This window comes from Brassica napus, chromosome C8, assembly GCF_020379485.1.
Source record: "Brassica napus cultivar Da-Ae chromosome C8, Da-Ae, whole genome shotgun sequence".
Taxonomy (NCBI): Eukaryota; Viridiplantae; Streptophyta; class Magnoliopsida; order Brassicales; family Brassicaceae; genus Brassica; species Brassica napus.
Genome location: NC_063451.1, coordinates 47103578 through 47126537, shown reverse-complemented (window position 1 = coordinate 47126537; position 22960 = coordinate 47103578). Strand labels below are relative to the sequence as shown.

At 32.4% G+C, this 22960-nt stretch overlaps 4 protein-coding genes and 1 pseudogene across 5 annotated transcripts; all 5 read right to left on the bottom strand.

The window, feature by feature from the left end:
• Positions 1-71: 71 nt before the first annotated feature.
• On the bottom strand, positions 72-874 carry LOC106414631 (stigma-specific STIG1-like protein 1). Its single transcript, XM_013855255.3, has one exon. It carries the CDS (start codon positions 756-758, stop codon positions 339-341), a length of 420 nt encoding a protein of 139 aa, XP_013710709.2. The 5' UTR covers positions 759-874; the 3' UTR covers positions 72-338.
• Positions 875-4180: 3306 nt separating this feature from the next.
• Positions 4181-6124, bottom strand: LOC106412277 (putative FBD-associated F-box protein At5g56700). Of its 2 annotated transcripts, XM_022707979.2 has the most exons (5): positions 5999-6124; positions 5018-5856; positions 4798-4935; positions 4512-4716; positions 4181-4417 (listed from the first exon to the last, which is right to left on the bottom strand). In XM_022707979.2, the coding sequence occupies exons 2-5, from the start codon at positions 5846-5848 to the stop codon at positions 4410-4412; spliced, it is 1182 nt and encodes a 393-aa protein (XP_022563700.2). In that variant the 5' UTR covers positions 5849-5856; positions 5999-6124; the 3' UTR covers positions 4181-4409. The 2 variants fall into 2 exon arrangements, with proteins under 2 accessions (XP_022563700.2, XP_048621301.1); XM_048765344.1 differs by lacking the exon at positions 5999-6124 and having other exon boundaries at positions 4512-4695; positions 5018-5854.
• Positions 6125-6979: 855 nt separating this feature from the next.
• On the bottom strand, positions 6980-7807 carry LOC106412276 (stigma-specific STIG1-like protein 3). Its single transcript, XM_013853185.3, has one exon. It carries the CDS (start codon positions 7687-7689, stop codon positions 7270-7272), a length of 420 nt encoding a protein of 139 aa, XP_013708639.2. The 5' UTR covers positions 7690-7807; the 3' UTR covers positions 6980-7269.
• Positions 7808-14935: 7128 nt separating this feature from the next.
• On the bottom strand, positions 14936-17444 carry BNAC08G41640D (glycosyltransferase BC10). Its single transcript, XM_013853184.3, has 10 exons — positions 17172-17444; positions 16966-17082; positions 16568-16668; positions 16227-16298; positions 16015-16096; positions 15777-15857; positions 15565-15606; positions 15423-15479; positions 15177-15323; positions 14936-15094 (listed from the first exon to the last, which is right to left on the bottom strand). The coding sequence occupies exons 1-10, from the start codon at positions 17442-17444 to the stop codon at positions 14936-14938; spliced, it is 1131 nt and encodes a 376-aa protein (XP_013708638.2).
• Positions 17445-17798: 354 nt separating this feature from the next.
• On the bottom strand, positions 17799-21562 carry LOC106412333 (annotated as a pseudogene).
• Between the last annotated feature and the right edge of the window lie 1398 nt (positions 21563-22960).

Here is a 22960-nt window from a genome sequence, read left to right as displayed (position 1 = left end):
TTACAAAACTTTAATAAATTAAGATGAAATACATTACATCATATAAAAGTATAAACATAATAAACTTTAGATTAACCATAAAAGCATACACTGGTTTGTTACATGACCCATGATATATATAAAAATTAAACAATATTACAACAATGATGACAAACTTTCACAAGACCCTTTCTAATTTTAGTAACAAGTTGACCACCCTTATTTAAGCTGGCTATATAATATTTTACGTTTTTGTAAAAGTATATATAATATTTAACTTTCAGATTGTAATATGAATGTAATTAAACCAACAAATTAAACTTCCCTTTCTCTGTAACCATTATACCCACATTGTTTCTTCAAGCATAGCTGCACATCCCATATGCACACGATCTCCCTTTGTTGCACTTCTTAAAGCAACCTCCACAATGTCTCTTATCAAACATCGGGTTTACGCAGTATCCATTGCAACAAATTTCTGAGTATTGACAGCTTTTTTCACATCTTCCGCAGTTCAGTTTGTTGGTCCTTAAGTTGACACACCTCTTACGACAACAATCACGACCTGGACTGCCTTTGAGACGACATACTTTAGGGCTTTTATCACACGTCATCGCACTTGTACGGTTCCCACCTTTTTTCCCTCGTGTAGCGGCTATCAACTGACCATATCTGTTTCGGTGGTTCGCCTCAACCCTTAGCGGTTCGCTAAGTGTTATAGCAATGGCCATGACCATTATGAGTACCACAACGAAATAAGATATCTTGAATGTATTCATTCTTCTTATTTTGTCGTCGACTTTCAAGAATCAAAAGAGCTAGATAAAAAAAAGTAAACAAAGTTTTTTTTTATCGGAAGATGTGTTGCGTGTGTTTGTATGTGTATTAATATATTTAGATGAAGAGTAATGAATGGCGTGAATGGTATTTATACACGAGAGAATGATGCATATGTCAGCGAACAAGTTTTTGAAAAATTAGGTCTTCTAAGAAAAATATTTGACTTTTCCACTCTTTTAGTGGAGTGGTCAATTTCGAAGGGTTGCGATTTCAGACGAAATAAACGAGTTAGGCTCGCGTAGAAAAAAAAATCAATTAATATCTAAATTAGGCGGAACAAAAGTGGAACACATGCAATTCAATTGATCATTTGAAGATATTTTTACTTTGGGTTAAATGAAAAAAATCATGCATGACGAACTCACGCTAGCTAAACTAATTGAATTTTTCAGTAGGTAAATTGAAACTATAATCTCTCCATTGTCTGCTTTCGTGAGTTAATATCAATGTCATACATGATGATTAGATTTAACCAATAACATTTATTTGTTAAATGATAAAGAAGTAAATCATGCAATACGATTTAGATATTATTTTCTCCTCAGCGAATTTGCAACTAGCATTGCAACGTCTCGATCACATCTTTTAGTGAATTTTATCCTGCATAATCAGAGTCGTCAGAGATATATTAGATGAAATACTAAAAACTCATCTCCATCCACTACGTGCAAACTCATATTAATTATGTTTGCGTAATTGCGTATTGATTTGGCACTCAATATTGATCCCTTTTTTTTTTGAAAGACTCAATATTATATTGATCTCATTGTACTTTCTTTGCTCTTTATTCTGTTAGTTTACATTTGAACTATCAAACTTCAAAAAAAAAAAATTGTATAGTACGTTTAGAAAAGAAATTATTCCTCAAAATGTTTTTTCCTCAATGTGTTTCATTATATTTAGGTATCCACTAGCCTACCAATTATGGATCAATTTATATCAGTTGTAGATTTTCAAGATCTTTGTCCATTTTCGCTATAAGAAAATCTTTTATTATTACGGTATTACCATTGATTATTATATTTCAATACCAAGTGTAATTGTTGTGTGTGTATACACTTGCCATGCCATTTTTTTCTGAACGTAAGAAAATATCTTTAAGATTTTATGAAGCATCCATATTTGTTATCTACTCGTTTTCATATATTTTCTTTTAAGTAGTTTTCATATCTAAGAAGAAAATAATAAAAGATCATACATACAATACAAAATTCCCCTAGTACACGAACACGGTACATGAATCTTTTCCGAACTTGACTGAAATCCGTTACAAGAGCACTCGATTACATGTACACTTTTTGGAATAACTTGATGAATAGTATACTTGCGTACCTAAACAGGTACAAGTAGTTTTAAATACGCATCATGTCAAAAATTACGCTGTAGAACAATTGAAATTTGGGGTTGAAGTCTTGATTTTGTTTTTAGTTTATATTTTTGGTTTAAAAATTAGAAGGAAGAGCTCACATATTACTGCGCATGAGACTACAAGCAGTACATAGTTTTTCTTCTTCTTGGCGTCATCAAGAATGTTTTAATGTAGCGAAATTCACACTTAAAATTTTCGTACGTTATTACAATTGTATCACTGCTATATCTTTTTCGGTGTATCATTGCTATATCTGTTTCATATATTCATCAACACATGGAACATGAATCGCTGTTCAAAGTTGACAGAACTTAACTTAAATCCGTTGTAAGAGCACTCGATTACGTAGGTTTGACTCTTTTGGATAGTTTGGATAGATATAGACTCTTTCAATAACAAATATCTTTCCCCGGTACATTAAAAACAAAAGATCTTCCCAGCTATCATAAAAAGAATAAAAATCTGCTTTGTAGCCTGCAATTTAAATTTCTGTTGAGAAAATCAACTAAACTCGAGGAAAACAAAATAAACTATCTAGCAAAACTCATTTAAAGCTAGGGATGTCAAATGAGTTATAGCTGAGGTCGATTTTTCATGAGCACGAGTTCTATTTTTAGGTTTATTTAATAAATGAGTTTAATGAGCGAGCTTAAATTAGACCATAGATATGAGCGAGTTTAATGATCTTTAATAAATATGAGCCAACTCATAAGCTTGGTCATTTATACTTTAATTTATATATATATATAATATACATAATAGATATAACTTGTATTTTTATTATGTAAAAAAAATATTTTTATATTAATCATATTTATCTTCTATGCAAAACCAAATTTTTTTTATATAATAGAAAATGTAAATATTTACATCACTCATATATCTTTAATTAAAATATAAAACAAAATATTCCTAAGATATAATTTATGTATTACTCATAGTTATCTTATATTAATGTTTTTATTTAGTATTTAATATTAATGTTTTGAATTTTTAATATTTACAATTTGGAAAAATATCATAGAATTTATTTTAATATTTTATTTTAAAATATTTTTATTATTATTTTTATATTAGATCATAAGTTAGCTCATTTAACTCATGATCTATATATATGATTTGAGTTCGAGTTTACATATTGAAACTCATATAATAAATGAGTCGAGCTGAGCTAGCTCATGAAAATCTAAGATCGCTAGAGCTGAGTTTACATATTGAAACTCATATAATAAATGAGTCGAGCTGAGCTAGCTCACGAAAATCTAAGATCGCTAGAGCTGAGTTAAGCGAGTTAACTCATTTTGACACCTCTATTTAAACCTTATATTTATTTCTGAGTATGTTTATCGATTGTGTATTTGAATAAATTATAGAATAATGTTGTATAAATCAAAACTAGTTTCTCCAGGCATATTAATAGAAACCTAACAAAATTTCACTTCCTTAGTGATGTCTAATGTATCAATTGGTATTCCCTACTCTATGTATGTTCCTTGTTGCTTGACCTAAAAAAGAATATGTTGCCTTCTTCAGTTTGTAAACCTAAAAACTTACTGACACTGTTGAAGAGTTATAACTTATAAGGTTGTGTTTATTGATGATTCTATCAGTCCTTCGCTCACAAGTCACAAGGCGCATAGCTGCTTCTTTGGTGAATTTTCTTGCAAAGAGAAAGCACGGGACATGTTTTGAGTCGGCTTTACACCATTCTGTTCGTGATTCAGATTCGTAACTGACATGGTTTATACTCTGTTCCAAGAAAATAAAGAACCAGTGATTACTCAAAGGACAACGACACAAACAAGTAACTATATACCTTTATTTCTTTTATATCCTCAGGGCCTGATTTTTCAAATGTGAAAGTGGCAGGAAGCCAAGACTTAGCTTACATGATAAGGAGGTTACCAAGTTTTGTTGGAAAGCAAGTCCTCACTCAGTTAACTACCTAAATAACTTTTTTTAGTCTCTTGAAAGCTTTTGTAGATAGTGAGATCACAAATTTAAAACTTATTTTATATCACAAAACTTATAATGTGATTTTATAAACTAGAGCATAAGTTAAAACTTGACTGAAACACACAAACATTACTTAAAAGTTCATTAAGATTTTCTATTTAACACATTGTTATCGCAACCAATGAGTCTATTTAAAAAATCACTTTTCCATTTACAGGTGACACTGCGATTTTTGTAGCCACACTGCTCCACTTCTTCAGTGCCATCAATAACCTGTAATGTACGAGAAAGTGTCACGTATGTTCCACAACGGTGTTGGTTTTCTTCTTCACCAATAAAATATTTATTTGTTGTTTGAATCAAATACCTCTTTGTGTAACACGATCAGTGATCGATGTAGACTTCAAGCAAGACGCGTTTTTGAAGAAAAAACTCAAGAAATCCCCTTCTTCTTGTGTTCCCATGAACTCTTCAAACTTGAAAGTTTCGAGAGTGTTCTGCAAACATTCAGGAACAGAGCTGCGATTGTTCCACTCAACCGGGGTATAGTACTGAAACTGTGAGTCATTTTGCTATATATAGAAAGATAAGACTCAAGAGAACGTCACGTCAAACACTTTTTAGCTGAAAACAGTAAATAAGAAGACACTTACATCAACGTAAATGTTGAGTTCTCGCAGTTTAGGAGAAATTCTAAGCAACCAGACAAGTAACTTGGACCAATCGTCGCTGTAGAAAGACAGCTTCACATGTTCAAGCTGGTTGAAGACAGCGCCAACAGTAAGCACAGACTGCACACACGACAAGAAACGTAAATTACAAAAATTAAATAAGATATAATTTGATTGAAGACTTGATATGGAAACATGTTACCTCATCGTCACGGTTAAAAAACTGACGTAATGAAAGGCGTTTGACGGATGTCATTGATCCAAGAAGCTCGTCGAGAGAACTTGCAACATCAATGTCCGCCTCTTCTAGCTTTGGCATATGCTCAATCGAATAGGATAAATCATGTCCCTCATCATAGAGTTTAAAATACTTTAGAGAAGGAGTAACAATGACATGCTGCACATCAAGATGATCACTATACATCTTCAAGGTCAAACGCTGCAGAGTAGAGTTTTTAACAACTAGTGCCCTCACATTGTCATCGGCCTCTCCGTATCGGTCGATAAAAAGCTCTTCAAGAGCAGTGCAATTAGACAGAAGCAGTCGAAGAGAGTCGTCGTTTAAGTAAGTAACGTCTCGAAGCTTCAACGTCTTCAAGGAAGGGAGATTAACGCTTTGAGGCACGTCCACGAAGATAGACTCCCCTTTGAGTTTCAAAGCCGTGAGGGAGCTGCAGCAGGTGTAGAAACTACTCGGCAACGGCACGAAAGGTTTGTTACGGGGCGAGTTATAGCGGATGCTTAGAGTTAGCTCACGCACGCAGCGAGAAACCACGATTCCAACCCATAGTTTGATGTTCTCGGGTCGGAATAGCTCAGCGTTACAAGATTTTAGGACCAGGCTTTCTAAGACGGGGGCTTTGTGCAAGGGCAGATTCTTGTCGATGAAGTCTCGGTACTCGAGTTTTGGCAACCACATCCAAAGAAACCTCCACTGTTTCGACAAAACGCTAGTTGAGACGGCATCTTCTGTCGGAAGAAAGGATAGTATCTTAACCAGCAATTCATCTGATAATCCACTGATCCTGTCCATCTTGTCTTCTACATAAAAATATTAATGAAACTGTTACGACATTGAAAGGATCTGTCTGATTCTAACCAAACAAGTGAAAATAAAAGTCACACAGAGGAAAAGAAAGTTGAAGGTGAGGGAAGGCTCAAGCCCCCAGAATCAGAAACTCACAAGGAACAAGGAGGAAGGTGTAGGTAGGTTTATCAGATGATATTTTGGAATCGCAGAGCTTCGTCTTCACTGAAATTATTTATCGGGTAACACAACACAAAAGCTTCGTTCTTGCTGTTGATGCTCTTAGAAAATAACTCATGGTATAAATGTCTATGGGCCTGGGCCTGGGCCTGGGCCTGGTATAGTTTGATTAGGCCAACTATTTGATGTCCTGCCATTTGCTGACGTTCTTTCTTTTCTTTTTTTCTCGCAGGAATGTTGGTCAATAATTCAAATATGCAACATGAAAGCATGCCAGATATTCTTGGAAGAAGATTTAACATTTCAAATGAGAAAAGAGATTCACAAATTTCATGTGTCTAACTAATTGTTAGCTTGATCCTCTAGCCGCCCAACAGAATCATACAAAATAATGTGGTTCTCATATTTATCCTTTTTTTTTATTCATGTGATGTTATATTTAGTTCATTATTTGTGTTCAAGATCCACAGTAATATCTTAACGGTAAGTTTACCTAGTTACCATCTCCAATCTATATATCTGAGTTTTAAATATAAGATTTTTGAAATGAAATACTGCCATAGTTCTCTTTTTAAGCTGTGACTGCTTTCTTGCATCCCCAACATAATCATACAAATTAATGTGATTCTCATATGTATTCACTTTTTTTCCATTCATGAGATGTTATATTTTTTCTTTAGTGTTGTGTTCAAGATCCACAGTAAGCTTTTAACGGTAAGATTTTTACCTAGTAAGGCAATCTCCAATTTATATATCTATTTTAAATATAATTTTTTTAATGAAAATTTTAATGTATTTTTTATTTTTCTTTATAAAAAATATTTCAAATCTATTTTTATTTTTTATTGATAACTATTTTATGTATAAAAAACTCTCAAGTTATCTCTCTTTGTTGTAATTTTTACAAACTTTAATAAATTAAGATGAATTACATTACACCATATAAAGTATAAAACATAATAAATTTTAGATTAATCATACAAGTAAACAACATAATACATTGGTTTGTTACATGCCACATGGATATAAAATTAAACAATAACACAATAATGATGACAAACTTTTACAAGAGCCTTTCTAATTTTAGTAACAAGTTGACCAACCTTTTTTCAAGTTGACCAACCTTATTCAAGCTAGCTATATAATATTTTAATTTTAGATTGTAATGTGAATGTAAACCAATTTAAACCAACAAATTAAACATCCCTTTCTCAGTAACCTTATACGGTTATACCCCTATTGTTTCTTCAAGCATAGCTGCACATCCCATATGCACACGATCTCCCTTTGTTGCACTTCTTAAAGCAACCTCCACAATGTCTCTTATCGAACATCGGGTTTACACAGTATCCCTTGCAACAAATTTCTGAGTACTGGCAGCTTTTCCCACATCTTCCGCAGTTCAATTTGTTGGTCCTCAAGTCCACACACCTTTTACGACAACAATCGCGACCTGAACTGCCTTTGAGTCGACATACTTTGGGACTTTTGTCACATGTCATTGCACTTGTACGGTTCCCACCTTTTTTACCTTGTGTAGCGGTTATCGCCAGACCATATCTGTCTCGGTGGCTCGCCTCAACCCTTAGCGGTTCGCTAAGTGTTATAGCAATGGCCAAGACCGTTATGAGTACCACAACGAAATAAGATATCTTGAATGTCTTCATTCTTCTTGTTTGGTCGTGACTTTCAAAAAATTAGAGGAGATAAAAAGAAAACAAAGTTGTTTTATATCGGAATATGTGTTTGTATGTGTATGAATATATTTGGATGAAGAGTAACGAATGACGTGAATGCTATTTATACACGAGAGAACGATGCAAAGGTCAACGAACAAGTTTTTGAAAAATTAGGTCTTATAAGAAAAATATTTGACTTTTCTAGACTCCTTTAGTGGAGTGGTCAATTTCGAAGGGTTGCGATTTCAGACGAAACAAAAGAGTTAGGCTCGCGTAGAAACAAATATCAGTTAATATCTAAATTAGGCGATCACAGTAATCGCCACCGCCTATGAAAATCGATTTTTTACACCATATGAAGCACTAAACTAGCTAAACTAAGTAGGAAAATTGGAACTATAATCTCTAAATTGTCTTCTTTCATGAGTTGATATCAATGTCATACATGATCATTAGAATTAGACCAATAGCATAGTGTTTGTTAAATGATACAGAAGAAAATCATGCAATAAAAGTTAGATATTATTTTTCTTTAGTTTCTCCCGAGCAATGTATACAAAAAGAATTTGCAACTAGCATTGTAACGTCTCGATCGCGTCTGTTTGTGATATACTAAAAGCTCACCTCCAACCACTACTTGCAGTATCCGGATGTCAATTTCGACCTCAACAATTTCGGTTGTGCCAAATACGACCCATTAGTGACAAATACGATCTCAACTCAATTATAATTCAAAAAAACTATCCGAACTTCTTAAAATGTGCCTAAATCCACGTTAACTCTAAAAGAATTTAGTCAACCGTTAAGAAGATAAAACGACGTCGTTTGATATACGAGGAAAAGTGCCAATTTCGACCGAAATAGGACCCGAACAAATGGTCAGTGCCAAAAACGACCTCAACTCAATTATAATTGAAGAAAAATTATCCAAACTTCTTAAAACGTGCATAAATCTACATCGACTCTAGCAGAAGTTAGTCAACCGCTAACAAGATAAGACGACGTCGTTTTGATATATATATATATATATATTAAAAAAAATATGTTCATTCCAGGACTCAAACCCATGTCGGGATACCCTTTTAAAGGAGCACACTAACAACTATACTAAAGTAACTTTTTAAAATATTATTACAAATTGAAATTCTCCATTATATAAACCACTATTCTTCTTCATCTTATCCAATTTAAAACTTTGGTGATTTCTTTTATATATTTTAGTTATTGTTTAACATGTCTAATATTTTGTACAAGATATCTTAGTGAAAGAAAGGTAAAAGGTCTCTCAACGTTTTTGAACAAAATATCAAAAATACATAATATTAACCTTGAACAATAGAAAAATGTCCACTTAAGTTTGAAAATTAAAAATAATTTATATAAGAAAAGTTTATAAATAATTCAAAGTTTTAAGTATATTTAAGATCGCATAATAATAATATTTTATTATTTATATTTTAGTAAGATAGAAGTTTATTAAAGATATGATAAATAAAAAACATGTTAATGTATTTATATAATTCAGAAACAGTTATCACCAAAATTTTAAATTGGATAAAATGAAAAAAATAGTAGTTTATATAATTTCAAATTTGTAGTAATATTTCAAAAAGTTATTTTTATCTAGTTGTTAGTGTGCCCCTTTAAAACGGTATCACAACAAGGTTTGAGTCCCGTAATGAACATATTTATTTATTTATTTTTTTCAAATATATATATATATATATATATATATATTGATTTATGCACATTTTAAGATGTTCGGGTAGTTTTTCTTAAATTATAATAATAAAGTTGAGGTCGGTTTTGGTACTACCATTTGTCCGGGTCCTATTTGGCAGGACTAAGAGTGTTAGGGTCGAAATTGACATTTTTCCTCGTATATCAAAACGACATTGTTTTATCTTGTTAACGATTGACTAACTTCTGTTAGAGTCAATGTAGATTTAAGCACATTTTAAGAAGTTTGGGTAGTTTTTTCGAATTATAATTGAGTTGAGGTCGTATTAGGCACTGATCAATTGTTCGGATCGTATTTGGCACGACCTAAATTGTTGAGGTCGAAATTGACACTTTTCCCGGTAATAAATATGGATGCTTTATGCTTCATAAAATCTTAAAGATGCTTTCTTACGTAAAAATGGCACGGCAAGTGTGTACACACACACGAGTCGCAAGAAACACGCTTGGTCCCAACAATTTAGGTCGTGCCAAATACGATCCGAACAATTGATCAGTGCTTAATACGACATCAACTCAATTATAATTCGAAAAAACTGCTCAAACTTTTTAAAACGTGCTTAAATCTATATTGACTCTAATAGAAGTTAGTCAATCGTTAACAAGATAAAACGACGTCGTTTTGATATACAAGGAAAAGTGTCAATTTCGACCCCAACACTCTCAGTCGTGCCAAATAGGACCCGAACAAATGGCAGTACCAAAACCGACCTCAACTTTATTATAATTTAAGAAAAACTGTCCGAACTTCTTAAAACGTGCATACATCTAAATATATATATATATATATATATCTTTGAAAAAAATAAAAATAAATATGTTCATTACGGGACTCAAACCATGTTGTGATACCCTTTTAAAGAGACACACTAACAACTAGATAAAAGTAACTTTTTGAAATATTACTACAAATTTGAAATTATATAAACTACTATTTTTCTTCATTTTATCCAATTTAAAATTTTGGTGATAATTGTTTCTGATTTATATAAATACATAAACATGTTTTTTATTTATCATATCTTTAATAAACTTCTATCTTACTAAAATATAAATAATAAAATATTTATTATTACACGACCTTAAATATACTTAAAACTTTGAATTATTTATAAACTTTTCTTATATAAATTATTTTTATTTTAAACTTAAGTGGACATTTTTCTATTGTTCAAGGTTAATATTATGTATTTTTGATATTTTGTTCAAAAACGTTGAGAGAAAAACCTTTCTTTCACTAAGATATCTTGTACAAAATAGTAGACATATTAAAAAATAACTAAAATATATAAAAGCAATCACCAAAGTTTTAAATTGGAAAAGACGAAGAAGAATAGTGGTTTATATAATGGGGAATTTCAATTTGTAATAATATTTTAAAAAGTTACTTTAGTATAGTTGTTAGTGTGCTCCTTTAAAAGAGTATCCCGGCATGGGTTTGAGTCGTGGAATGAACATATTTTTTTTAAATATATATATACTAGGTGATTTTCTCGTGCTCATACACGGTATAAATATTTCTAAAGTAAATATAATATAATGATTGATTGCTATTTACTTTTAATTTCAAATTAATTTATAATTTGTATGCATCATTTATATTAATAATATTATATTACTTTGATTATACATATGATTTTATATATGTTATATCTAATCGGTTTTGTTGTTTTTACAGTCGATTTAGTTATCATTTTTGTAAATATGTTAAAATTTTGATTAATTGCATTTAAGTAGTTGTTGTCTTAGATATGTAAATATATCTTATTAAGATTATGTATAACTTAATATATATTGTGCTTAGAATGAAATTAAAAAAAAAACTAAAGTGCCTGATTCCAAATTATATAAATTAATATAAAGATAATATTATGAAATCTCATACATATATATAAATTTTACAAAAGAGCTAAAATTGTAACATTTGGATAATATTTTATTTTCATTTTTAATATGTTTTGAGTTGTCCTGTGATTTATATTTATAAAATAAATTATTATTTTTATAAAATTCTATATTTTTATCGTAGTTAAATATATGATTTTAGATATAAGTTGGATTTGTCGAGTCACTCATGTTGTGAGTATATTGAGTTACATATATTCTTTCAAATTCAAAATGAAGTATAATTATTTTTCATTATAATTAATTCAAATCAAATCAATTTTATTTATCGTTTAAATGCGCACGTATTTTCATAATGTTTATCAAATTATATGTTGATGTTTTTTAAAAATATATTAGAAAATAATGCAATACTTAGTAGAAAGTTACATGCATAAGTAGTTGATACATTTTTGGAAGCTCATGAACACATTTCAATATTTACAATAATTAAAATATTTTATAAATTCTAAATAACTTTATACTTTGATTTATTGAAAGGAAACTGAAATTTATTTTAATTAATCTTAAAAATCAGAATTCAGATTTGCTTTGGTATTTTGATTATGGTTATATTAAGTTCCACAAACATAAAAACATAAAATGTAAAAGCAAATTTAATACTAAAACAAATAACTTTAATAATGATAAAATATAATATATCTACCTCATTAAACTATTTTGTAACTTTTGATCAAACGATATTTATTTTTAAAATTTATTTTTAGTTTTTTTAATATCTTTTAAAAATAAGAAGTAATCAAAATTGTGATTGTATTTGGAATATAATATTATATAAGTAAATCTAATTTATCGATATTTTTCTGCAATTGAAAGATATTATAGTAAACCAAATATATGAAAAATAAATAAAACACTTCAATAATACTAATTATAAACTATTTTTAGCCAATTAAACATATATCTGTTTATGTTACATAATTATTTTATGTAATCATCTAAGAAAATAGGTAGATATATAAAAATATTTCTATTACTTTCAATTTTTTGTATTGTTTAAAATTATGTTTTAAAAGAAATAATATTTCTTTTTCTAATATCAAGATTATCTGTGTAAATTATTTTTAATGAATTCTTATTATATACAAATTTGTATTTTTCATCTAAGAAAATATAGATATAAATAAAGTATTTTATTACTTCTAAAGTATATTGTATGTTATTTAAAAATATTTTTTAAATGTAATATTACAGTTTTGTGAACTTTTCTTTTTTTATGAAATCATATTATATATACATATATTTTTGTTTTTCAATTAGTTTTTTTTAACTTTATAAAAAAATCATTTTTTCTTATATGTATTTGTTTTTGAAAAATTTTAAAAGGAAACTAAATAAAAAATAAATAATAGTATTTTAAATGTAATATTTTTAATTCATTAATGGTATAAATGTAATCAACCATAGTGAGAGTTAACGTGAGAGCGACACATATGAAACTGACTTCTCAAATAATATTATAGAGATATATCAAAACGACGTCGTCTTATCTTCTTAGCGGTTGACTAACTTCTGTTAGAGTCAATGTAGATTTATGCATGTTTTAAGAAGTTTGGATAATTTTTCTTCAATTATAATTGAGTTGAGGTCGTTTTTGGCACTGATCATTTGTTCGGGTCCTATTTGGCACGACTGAAATTGTTGAGGTCGAAATTGACATTTTTCCTCGTATATCAAACGACGTCGTTTTATCTTCTTAACGGTTGACTAAATTGTGTTAGAGTCAACGTTGATTTAAGCACGTTTTAAGAAGTTCGGGTAGTTTTTTGAATTATAATTGAGTTGAGGTTGTATTGGACACTGATCAATTGTTCGGATCGTATTTGGTACGATCGAAATTGTTGAGGTCGAGAAATTAGCACTTTTCCATTTATTACCAACTAGTTTCCGTATCTTTTTCTGAACTAAATTTTCCAATCTATCAAGCAAATAATAAAAAATCCATACATACAATACACAGAATTCCCGTAACACACGGAAAATGAATCTTTCTCCGAACTTGACTAAAATCCGTTATAAGAGCACTCGATTTGAGTTTGACTTGTGGAATAACTTGATGAATAGTATATTTGCGTACATAAGCAGGGACAAACAATTTTAAATACGTATATGTTGAATGTTACGCTGTAGAACACTCTTTCAATTCTTGTTGAGATTATGGGGTTGAAGTTTTTATTTTGCTTCTTCTTTTTTTTCTTTTGTAACAAATCTTTATTTTGCTTTTAATTTATATTTTTGGTGTAGAAAATAGAATTGAAAGAACTCACATATTACTCCTCTCGACACTACAAGCAGTATATTTTTTTTTTTGAAAAAAACAAGCAGTATATTTGTTGTTCTTCTTCTTAGCGTCAAGAATGTTTTAATACAGCGAAATTCGCACATCATTTTCATACGTTTATCACAATTATATCATTGCTATATCTATTTCATGTATTTATCAACGGCTGTAATACATGGAAGATGAGTCGCTATTCAAAGTTGACATAACTTAAATCCGTTGTAAGAGCACTCGAGTGCGTAGGTTTGACTCTTGGATAGTTAGATAGATAGACTCGTTCGGAAACAAATATTTCCCCCCGCTAAAATCAGAGCCGTTCCAACAATAACAGCTGCCCCAAGCGAAAATAATATCAAATAAAAAAAAGTCTACAATAATGAAAGCCATTGTAGTTTAGTGTGCACGGAAATTTCTTTATTTTAAAACATTTTTAGTAATTAACGATTTTTTCATATTTAGTTTAGTTTCTTTTAAGAATCTACGTTTTTGTTGTATCAACTGTTATTTAACTCGTAAAGCTATTGATGAGGCAACATTCCAAATTTATTTTATATCCCTTCCTTTTTTAATAAAAGTTGTTTTAGAATTGTGCACATAGATTAAGAAATCATTAAATTTTTTATATTTTCTAAACAAAAACATCATTAATTATTTACTTAACCACAAATCAACCAATAATAAAATATAAGGTATATTATCATTGGTCATATAACATTAAATGTTAATAAATTTTATATAAAAAATCGAAAACGTCATATTATTTGAAACATAAAAATTTCTGTAAAACGACTTATATAAAAACCAGAAGGAGTATAGGATTTCATTAGATGAAACAAATTATAGGAAATGCCTTTAGTATTTTCTATTTGAAAAAGATGCCCTAGCTAATGCTTCTTCTTATTTTCTAAAGTAAGCACGACACTGGCTAAAATAAAAACAAAAGATCTTTCCAGCAATCATAAATAGAATAAAAATTCTGCTTTGTAGCATACCCCTTAAATTTCGGTTGTGAAAATCCGCAAACTAAACTCGAAAAAACAAGAAAATTTAGAGAGCAAATATTCATTTTTTGAGTATGTTTATCGATTATGTGACTGAATAAAGTATGGAATAATGTTGTATTAATCAAAACTAGTTTCTTCAGGCATATTAATAGAAAACGCCAAACATAAATTCACTTCATTAGTGATGTCTGATATATCAATGGCGTTCCCTACTCTATACTCTCTGTTGCTTGACCTAAAATTTGCGTTTTTCAGTTTAACCTTAAAACTTACTGACCCTGTTGTAGAGTTATAACTTATAAGGCTACGTTTTCTTTGATGATCCTATTAGTACTTCACTCACAAGGTGCATAGCTGCTTCTTTGGTGAATTTTCTTGCAAAGAGAAAGCACGGGACAGGTTTTGAGTCGGCTGTACACCATTCTGTTCGTGATTCAGACTCGTAATTGACATGGTTTATACTCTATTCCAAGAAAAAAACAACCAGTGATTACTCAAAGAATAAAGATCCATTTGATGTTAATCACAAATAAGAAACCATGTACCTTTATTTCTTGTATATCCTCAGGGCCGGAGTTTTCAAATGTGAAAGTGACGGGATGCCAAGACTTGGCTCCATGTTTTGTACCCGAGACGTTCCATACAGTGTACGTCAGTGTTCTTGGTTCCATTTCACTCTCTAGTCCACGCATCTGAAAAAAGAAACAGTGTATTACATAACTAAGAGCATATTTAACTTACGTCTATATTTGATTGATTGATTCTATTATAGCATTTAGACATCAGATTACCGTAAGCAATGTTTGGATATAGTGTTCATCGGGGATGCAATTGCGCAGGTTCTGTCTCTAAGTTCACATCAAACGGCAAAGGTTCAAACATCCATTTGACTGATAAAGAAAGAGGTTATGCTAATGTTGAAGTATCACTTACAAAAAACAGCTGTGCCTCTTGTGAACCAAAAGGTGGAGCTTTCTGCAAATTTAAAAGAGAAATCAGGATATAATCAGTTGTTTCTTGAGCAAAAAGGAATCAAGATTGGCATTAGAACAATAAAAGATACTCTGAGGTTTCACTTAATGGTGATTGCTACTCAATTAACCAAGCAGTAACTAAATTGAATCATCATAAAGCCTGATCTTTACCTTGCAAAATTTCTCAAAAGCTGAGAATACAATACCATCATTAACTATGAGCTCTGCATGACTTCTGATCACAGATATCCACTGAAATAGATGAGAACAAGAATTAGATAAACTGCAAAGGAACCCTTGTCCCACTCTCACCGTCAAGTTTAATTTTCAAGAAGAAACTAGGCTTCAATAGCCTTAGTAACAAATCAATTATGTAATGTTTATTTGAAAAGCAAGTTAATGAAGCTACTTGTGACCCTTTTCGCCATTTCTCTTCAGGTATGACTGAAGACATATTCATACTGTACCGTCTCTCTTTAGTATTGATAAAACTGCAAATAGAGAGAAATCACAGTTATCAACATCTAGAAATCTCCATAAAGTCAAGCGGTTCACTAACATAGTTACAAGCACTGAAAAATCTCCACACAGAAAAAAAAAAGAGACTTGCAATTTACCTACCTATCCACAAAACTCCTCGGTGAAGAGATGAGATATTTGTATATATAACCAAAGTCATATAACGGAGCACAACTGCAAAACCGAATGTAAAAGCAGAGAGAAGAATGAGAAAAAATGGCATATCACATATATGCAATAAGACATGGTCAGATATAAGAATAAGATCTAAAAGCGAATTTGCTCAGAGTGCGGGAAGACAAATGAGTATATGCATGTGTGTTTCGTGCGTCACAAGTCTGAAACTGGCTAACCAGCTACAGCCAATTAATCATATGCAAAAATAAAGAAGCATTGGAGATATATCAAGGATTTGTTGAACAATAATGCTCAGAGAACAGTACCTGTCAGAGAGAAGAACAAATCTCTGGTTTGAGTGATCATCTATAGCAGTTGAAAGCAACAATCTCTCTGCTTCGATCATGCTGTATTCTCCCCATATAACCTATAACCATTACACCCTAAGTTTCAATTCATCCACTATAATCCTTAGGAACCGTGGGATATACTTAGATCAATAATCACAGTTAATTATGAATGAACTATTGTGAATAACCGCAAATTAAACTCCTAGAATACTAAAACACTGAAGAGAAATTTGATTGAGTCAAACATCCGTTTTAAGATTTCTTTACTAATGATGTGAATAATAACTTACAAAGCTTTAGACATGTATTAATCCATTTTTTTTTACTAATGTACTGAGGTTTAAGTCATCGATGATAACATGAACAACACTCACGTTGATGCTATTGTTTAGCTGGCGGTTATAGAAATAATGTGATCTCGTGGTCTCTTCATTGAACACGAAACCAGGTTGTGAATGTATATAGACAGAGAAGTTCGCCTGATCAGCCCCCTGCGAGAAACCACCAGAAGCATACAATCTTGCAAACTTAGAAAACAGCCAGTGACAGGAGCTGACCAAAGACAGTCTAAGAGCAAAACCTTGAAGAATCTGTCCCACATAAAGTCAAGCGGGAGATCACGCCGAGTTAAGAAAAGGAAGGCGACCTTCGGACAGTCGCGGGGGTATTTACGAGGCGGTATATGAGACCCCGCGACGGAGAGCGGCTCCAACATTGTCACGGAATAGTACTGAAGGTGGATAGAGAGGAGGGAAAGAAGAGATAGCGCGACGTATAAAAAGATAACGAGCTTCCATGGGAGCCATACGACGCCGTGACGTGACACTGGATGCAGCTGCGACTTCCTCGTCATTGTGTCTAGAACTGTGATCACTAACCGTCGAGTGATTGTCCACGTCGTCGTTTTCGGATATAGTTCACTCCACGTAACGTTTATACTTCAGAGACAGGATCAGTAAATTATTAGTCAACACCTAAATTTTTCCCTAAATGAGAAATAAATACGTAAAAGATTATCAAACTTTTTTAGAAAAAAATCAAACTGGGAATATGTCAGAAATGGTATAATATCTATACGATTTGACTTAAGGAGCGTTGTTAAAATAGTTAAATATCCTCCAGTTGAATTTTAATTACTATACAAGATGGTATTAGTATAGCAAACATGTACTAATTATCGTTTTACCACTTCTAAAATATGGATAAGTATTGTAATTGCTATTATAGAAACATATATTAGAATCTCTCGTCCATATATTATATCTATATTTGTATATTGAAGAACACTAGAGAGAAAATAACATTTAGTGTGATGGAAGATTAAGCTTAAGATGGAGACATAGTCATCAAAATTTAAAAAAGAAGAACAAACGTGAACGGAGAGCAGAGAATGAAAGGAAGGCCGGTTAATCGAGAGATTTATTGAGCACCGAGTTCGAGAAGTAGAGTGTGGCTAAGAGAATTTGAACCAGGTCCCGTGAATTGGATTGGACCTGGGCCAGACAATAACATTTCCGACAAGAGAACAATGAGAACCAGGAACAAAAGATGCATTATTTAGAACAAAAGAAAAGTTGGTAACGAACCAGGGCTGATGTATCGGTTCTTCAAGGCCCATTCCTCGCGCAGCTATGCAAATTTCTTAAACAGTGCACCTGCGGATTCCAAACACACAAAATACTTAGTATGACCAATTAACCACCACATCAAAAACAATGAGAGGGAATCAAAGGGTCACCTTCAAGCTCCACCATTGCTTTCTTGATCACAGGCTTGAACTTACCTGCATGTTGAAATCAACTCGGAAATTTAATATCTAGATTTTGAATGTTTCTTAGCAAACTTTATTGGTTTAGTTCCATACCGTGTCTCCTCTCCACATCCATCAAGGCCGTGAGAGCAGTCCCACCCACAGTCCATTCTTCCACAGGTGCAGCCAAGTTCCCGACCTGCGCCAATAAGTTATCATCAAAGGATGTCACAAGAGCACTCAACATATACATAAGAACTAGAGGGAAAACTGAATTTGAATGAAAATGGTGGAGTGCTAACCGAAGAGATCAGACCGGTTTTTCCACTGTTGAGGAGTACTCCAGCGCCATAACCAAGTGCATAACAATAGGTGGCATCAAAATTTGTAGGCAAACCGCATCTTCCTTCATACCTGTATATTCATGTACATGAAAACAATAACCAATGTATTATGCAGAGCTACATATAACAATTTGGTTGGTTCACTCAGGGAACAAAGTATGAGAAAGTACCCGAAGAAATGAGACTGCCTCATGAATTGTCTCTTGTATGAACCAGCTAGCTTTCTTTTCTCCAGTTCAGTTTCAACCATTTGAATACGCATCTTCTAGTTGATCAAAAAAAAAAAAAAAAAAAAAAAAAATAAGCATCTTCTCAGTCTCAATCTTTGCCACCTATCAAAATGAGGAACATAATATGTTAATAATTCATGAGAGACGAAGGTAATTGCATCTTGGTGGGAATTTAGTATGAGGAGACAAAACTATGATCAAAGAACCTGGACATTTCCGTGTGGGTCTCTCTCGAGCATCAGCTGTTCTTGAATCGCTTCAGGGAGAAGATCAAACAGCTTCATGGATTGTTCGGTGAGCTTCTTCTTCCACAGTCCATTATCATCAACAACCTCATTTGCCAGAATTTCGTTTAGCTCAGCGATCAGCTCGTGGACCTGGGAAGTCAAGAATAAATAACGATCATCAGTTATATTAATTTTATTAAAAGTGGTAGTTATGTGTTATGCGGCAGAAACGCACCTCAGGAATAAAATCGATCAAACCTTCTGGAATCAGTATAACACCGTAATTGTAACCAAGTTCAGTACGCTTGCAGATAACATCTACCATGTAATCTGTGACATTCTTCAGAGTCTGCTTCTGTGCAGACACCTACAAAAAGGTATTTCCAGATTAAACATGAGTAAATATAAGACTAATTTACTGAGGCTACCAAAATGAACTTCATATGCAGTCTAGTTCTATCATTAGATTCAAAAACATCTTTGACTTTATTTGAAGTCAAACAATGCCATACCTCCTCTCCAATAATAATTATGTTTGGGTGCGTTTGTAAAGCACACTCAAGCGTAATGTGGGAAGCAGCACGACCCATAAGTCGTACAACTGCAATGAAAATGTGATAAAACGTTGATGGCATCAGTAAACAAGTCGAGCACAACAGAAATGATGTAACTTCAAGAAATTCTGTTTTATCCAATTACTTACAGTGATAGTACTTTCCAGTTGACCTTGCATCGATCATGACATTTCCAATCATTTCAGAGTAAATCTGCATAGCAATAGAGTGTAATTTTCTACCTTCAACATATTTCTTCTCATGAAACAAACACTCAGATTCTTGACGAGGAGTAGAGTCAACATCATACGATTTTTTATGTAACAGTAAGAGTAGAGAAAGCATTTTTTAAAGTTATCACAGAGGAAGGTCCAGACAACAATTGATCAAAAGAGAAGCTCACCTTGCAAGCTGTATCAAACCCAAAACTAGTAGGAACCTCTTTGCATTTCAAATCACCATCAATGGTCTTAGGGCACCCAATGACTCGGGTTTTCAAATTCTTACTCCTAATCAGACAACAAAAAAAATGAATATAATTTAAGCAACAAATAAAAAAAAGATTTTGCTCACATCGATTACCTGAAGTTTTCAGCAAGGAGGCAAGCATTGGTGTTGGAGTCATCTCCACCGATAACCACCAATCCATCCAAATCTAGCTTCTTTGCTGTTTCTTCAGCTTGTTTAAACTGCACATGTGTGCCAAAATAAAATTAACTACTGCATTCAGTTTGGAAGCACTAGCCCCTTAAAAACTACCAAAAAAAAATATTCAACCTGCTCAGGCGTTTCAATCTTGTCTCTTCCACTGCAGATCATGTCAAACCCACCCTGTTGAAACCGAAAGAGAGTAATAAACACACAATGTAGCCAGCCACGAATTTATGATCCACTGTGAATCATCATAGTGTAATACTTGAACAAGGTCGAAAATGATGATCTACTTCTAAAATTCAATCAATCATAGAGAGATTAGAAAGGATCCATAAACTAAAGTTTCCAAGTACCTGGTTTTTGTAGGGCTGGTGGGCACAATGTCATCTCTGGACTAAGTAACTAGGCTCCAAACCAGTGCTGCTACAGGCACCGAACAGTCCAGAGATGACATTGTGCCCACCAGGAGCCTGACCTCCAGACAGAACAACACCGATCTTCAGCTTCTGTCCCGATGAAGCAGCACTCTGGTCTGGAACAACTGACAGATGGCTGACCATATAGACCCGGAAACAACTTCGCAATCTCATCTGCAATCATATAAAAGCCAACACTAAATCCTCCAGAACTCTATAAACACACATATCCGTAAGAGGATCCTCACGCTCCTCGAAACCATACTTAAACCTAATCACAATCAACCTAATACAAGACCACACAGTTCCTCAGGTCAGCTCAATCAAATCTATACACAATCATCAGAGAATCCTCAAGCTCCTCAAGACCATACTTAAACCAAATCACAACCAAACTAATACAAATCAAAATCAAACTAATACAAGATCTTGAGTTGTACAAATCAATCAAAGCGATAAACAAACGCATCAGACCTGGATTCCCGGCGGCGGAGCTAGCGGGACCTTCGACGATTTTGAAAGCTCCTTTGAGCACAGAAGGCAAAGGGCGTTGTTGATCCGGCTCGACTGAACTTCGCTGTACACCGAAGCGCGTCCTTTCGCCGGAGCGTTATCTGGAGATCCGGCGACGAGATCTCGATTAACGGCGAGTGTGGGAGCCATTGCTTTGGTTTTCACCTAACTGTCTCTTCGCTTGGTGTGAGTTTGTTCAAAGTTAAGCTTCGCTCTCTTTTATAGTAGTCAGCGTCGATGGAGTGTGTCACTTCGTCGTCTCCGCTTTCGGGTTGGTGTGGTGTGGATATATAGTCTTGACCAAAGGGCTTGTTTAGTCAAAGATTAATTGACTCATCCTACAAGGCAACGGGTGTTTTAGGGATTTTTGCGTAACGGCCCACTCTCGGATCATGTAATTTAAAAGGCCTAATATTTTACAGGCTTTGTAGGCTTCTGATATTTTACAGGCCTTGTGGGCCTTCTGGTTCGACATTAATACTTAGAGCATCATTATCCATAAAACCTTTAGTGGGATACTTAATGCTTTTTTTTAGTAATAAATGTAACTTTAGAACTTTTTGTTAAGAAACTCCCATTTTGAATGGTGAAATAGAAGTTTCTTAATCAAAGATTCTTGAAAAAAAAAAAATTCTAAAGATAAAATTTATTTATTAAATAAAACATATTAGAAGATAACATTTAAAACATAGATTTCAAAAAAACATAAAAATAAATATTAGTACAATAATCAAGAATAATTTGAAAAAAACATCCGAACTGAGTAGTTGACTTCATCACGTCTAAATTTACGCCATATATGTTCTACCAAATCATCTTTCAGTTGTTGATACATTTGTCTATCACGAATTCTAGTTCGAATACCCATCATATTGGCGATATTTGTAGGGATATCTGAAGAATATGTGAGATCCACATGTGAACTTCCGTTGTCTTCTTCATGTAGGAACTCTGAAACATCAAATTGAGTGTATCCATCTCGTTCGTCTTCTATTATCATATTATGGAGTATGACATATGCTCTCATAATCTTCTCAATCTTGACTTTATCCCAAAAAAGTGATGAATTTTTAACAATGGCAAAGCGAGTTTGCAAGATTCCAAAAGCACGCTCGACATCTTTTCGGACAGCTTCTTGATGAGAGAAAAAGAAGCGTAGACTTTCTATCTGACGCGTGTCCCTTTAGGGACGGCTCTTGTATTGCTTAATTAAGCGATGCCTCTTATATTAACATTTTTTTTCTTTTAATCACTATTAATCTAAGCACCCCTTCTAAACAATGGTCTAAGTCTTTGGGCTTTAATTTGCTAATAATTAAATATAATATTTTAAAATTGTTAGAATACTTCCAACAATGGTCTCTAAGAGGATTTTTTAAAATAAGAGAAAAAGAAAATAATTAGAAAAGAAAAAAAGAGAATGCACAAAAATTCTTAAATTAGAAGTTTATAGATATTCATTAGAACCTCATTAGCCCTTATCTTTTATGTTATATAAAAGTTGATTTTCTTAAAGAAAATAAACACTTTAATCAACTCACAATAGAATAATAACACCCTTTTTTTTTGTTTAAAACCCCATTTGGATTTTGGAGTTCTCCCTGATAAGGGTGCTCTTACACATCTCGTAAAGTAACCTATTATCAGTTCTGTATAAACCATTTGAATCCATTATTATAAG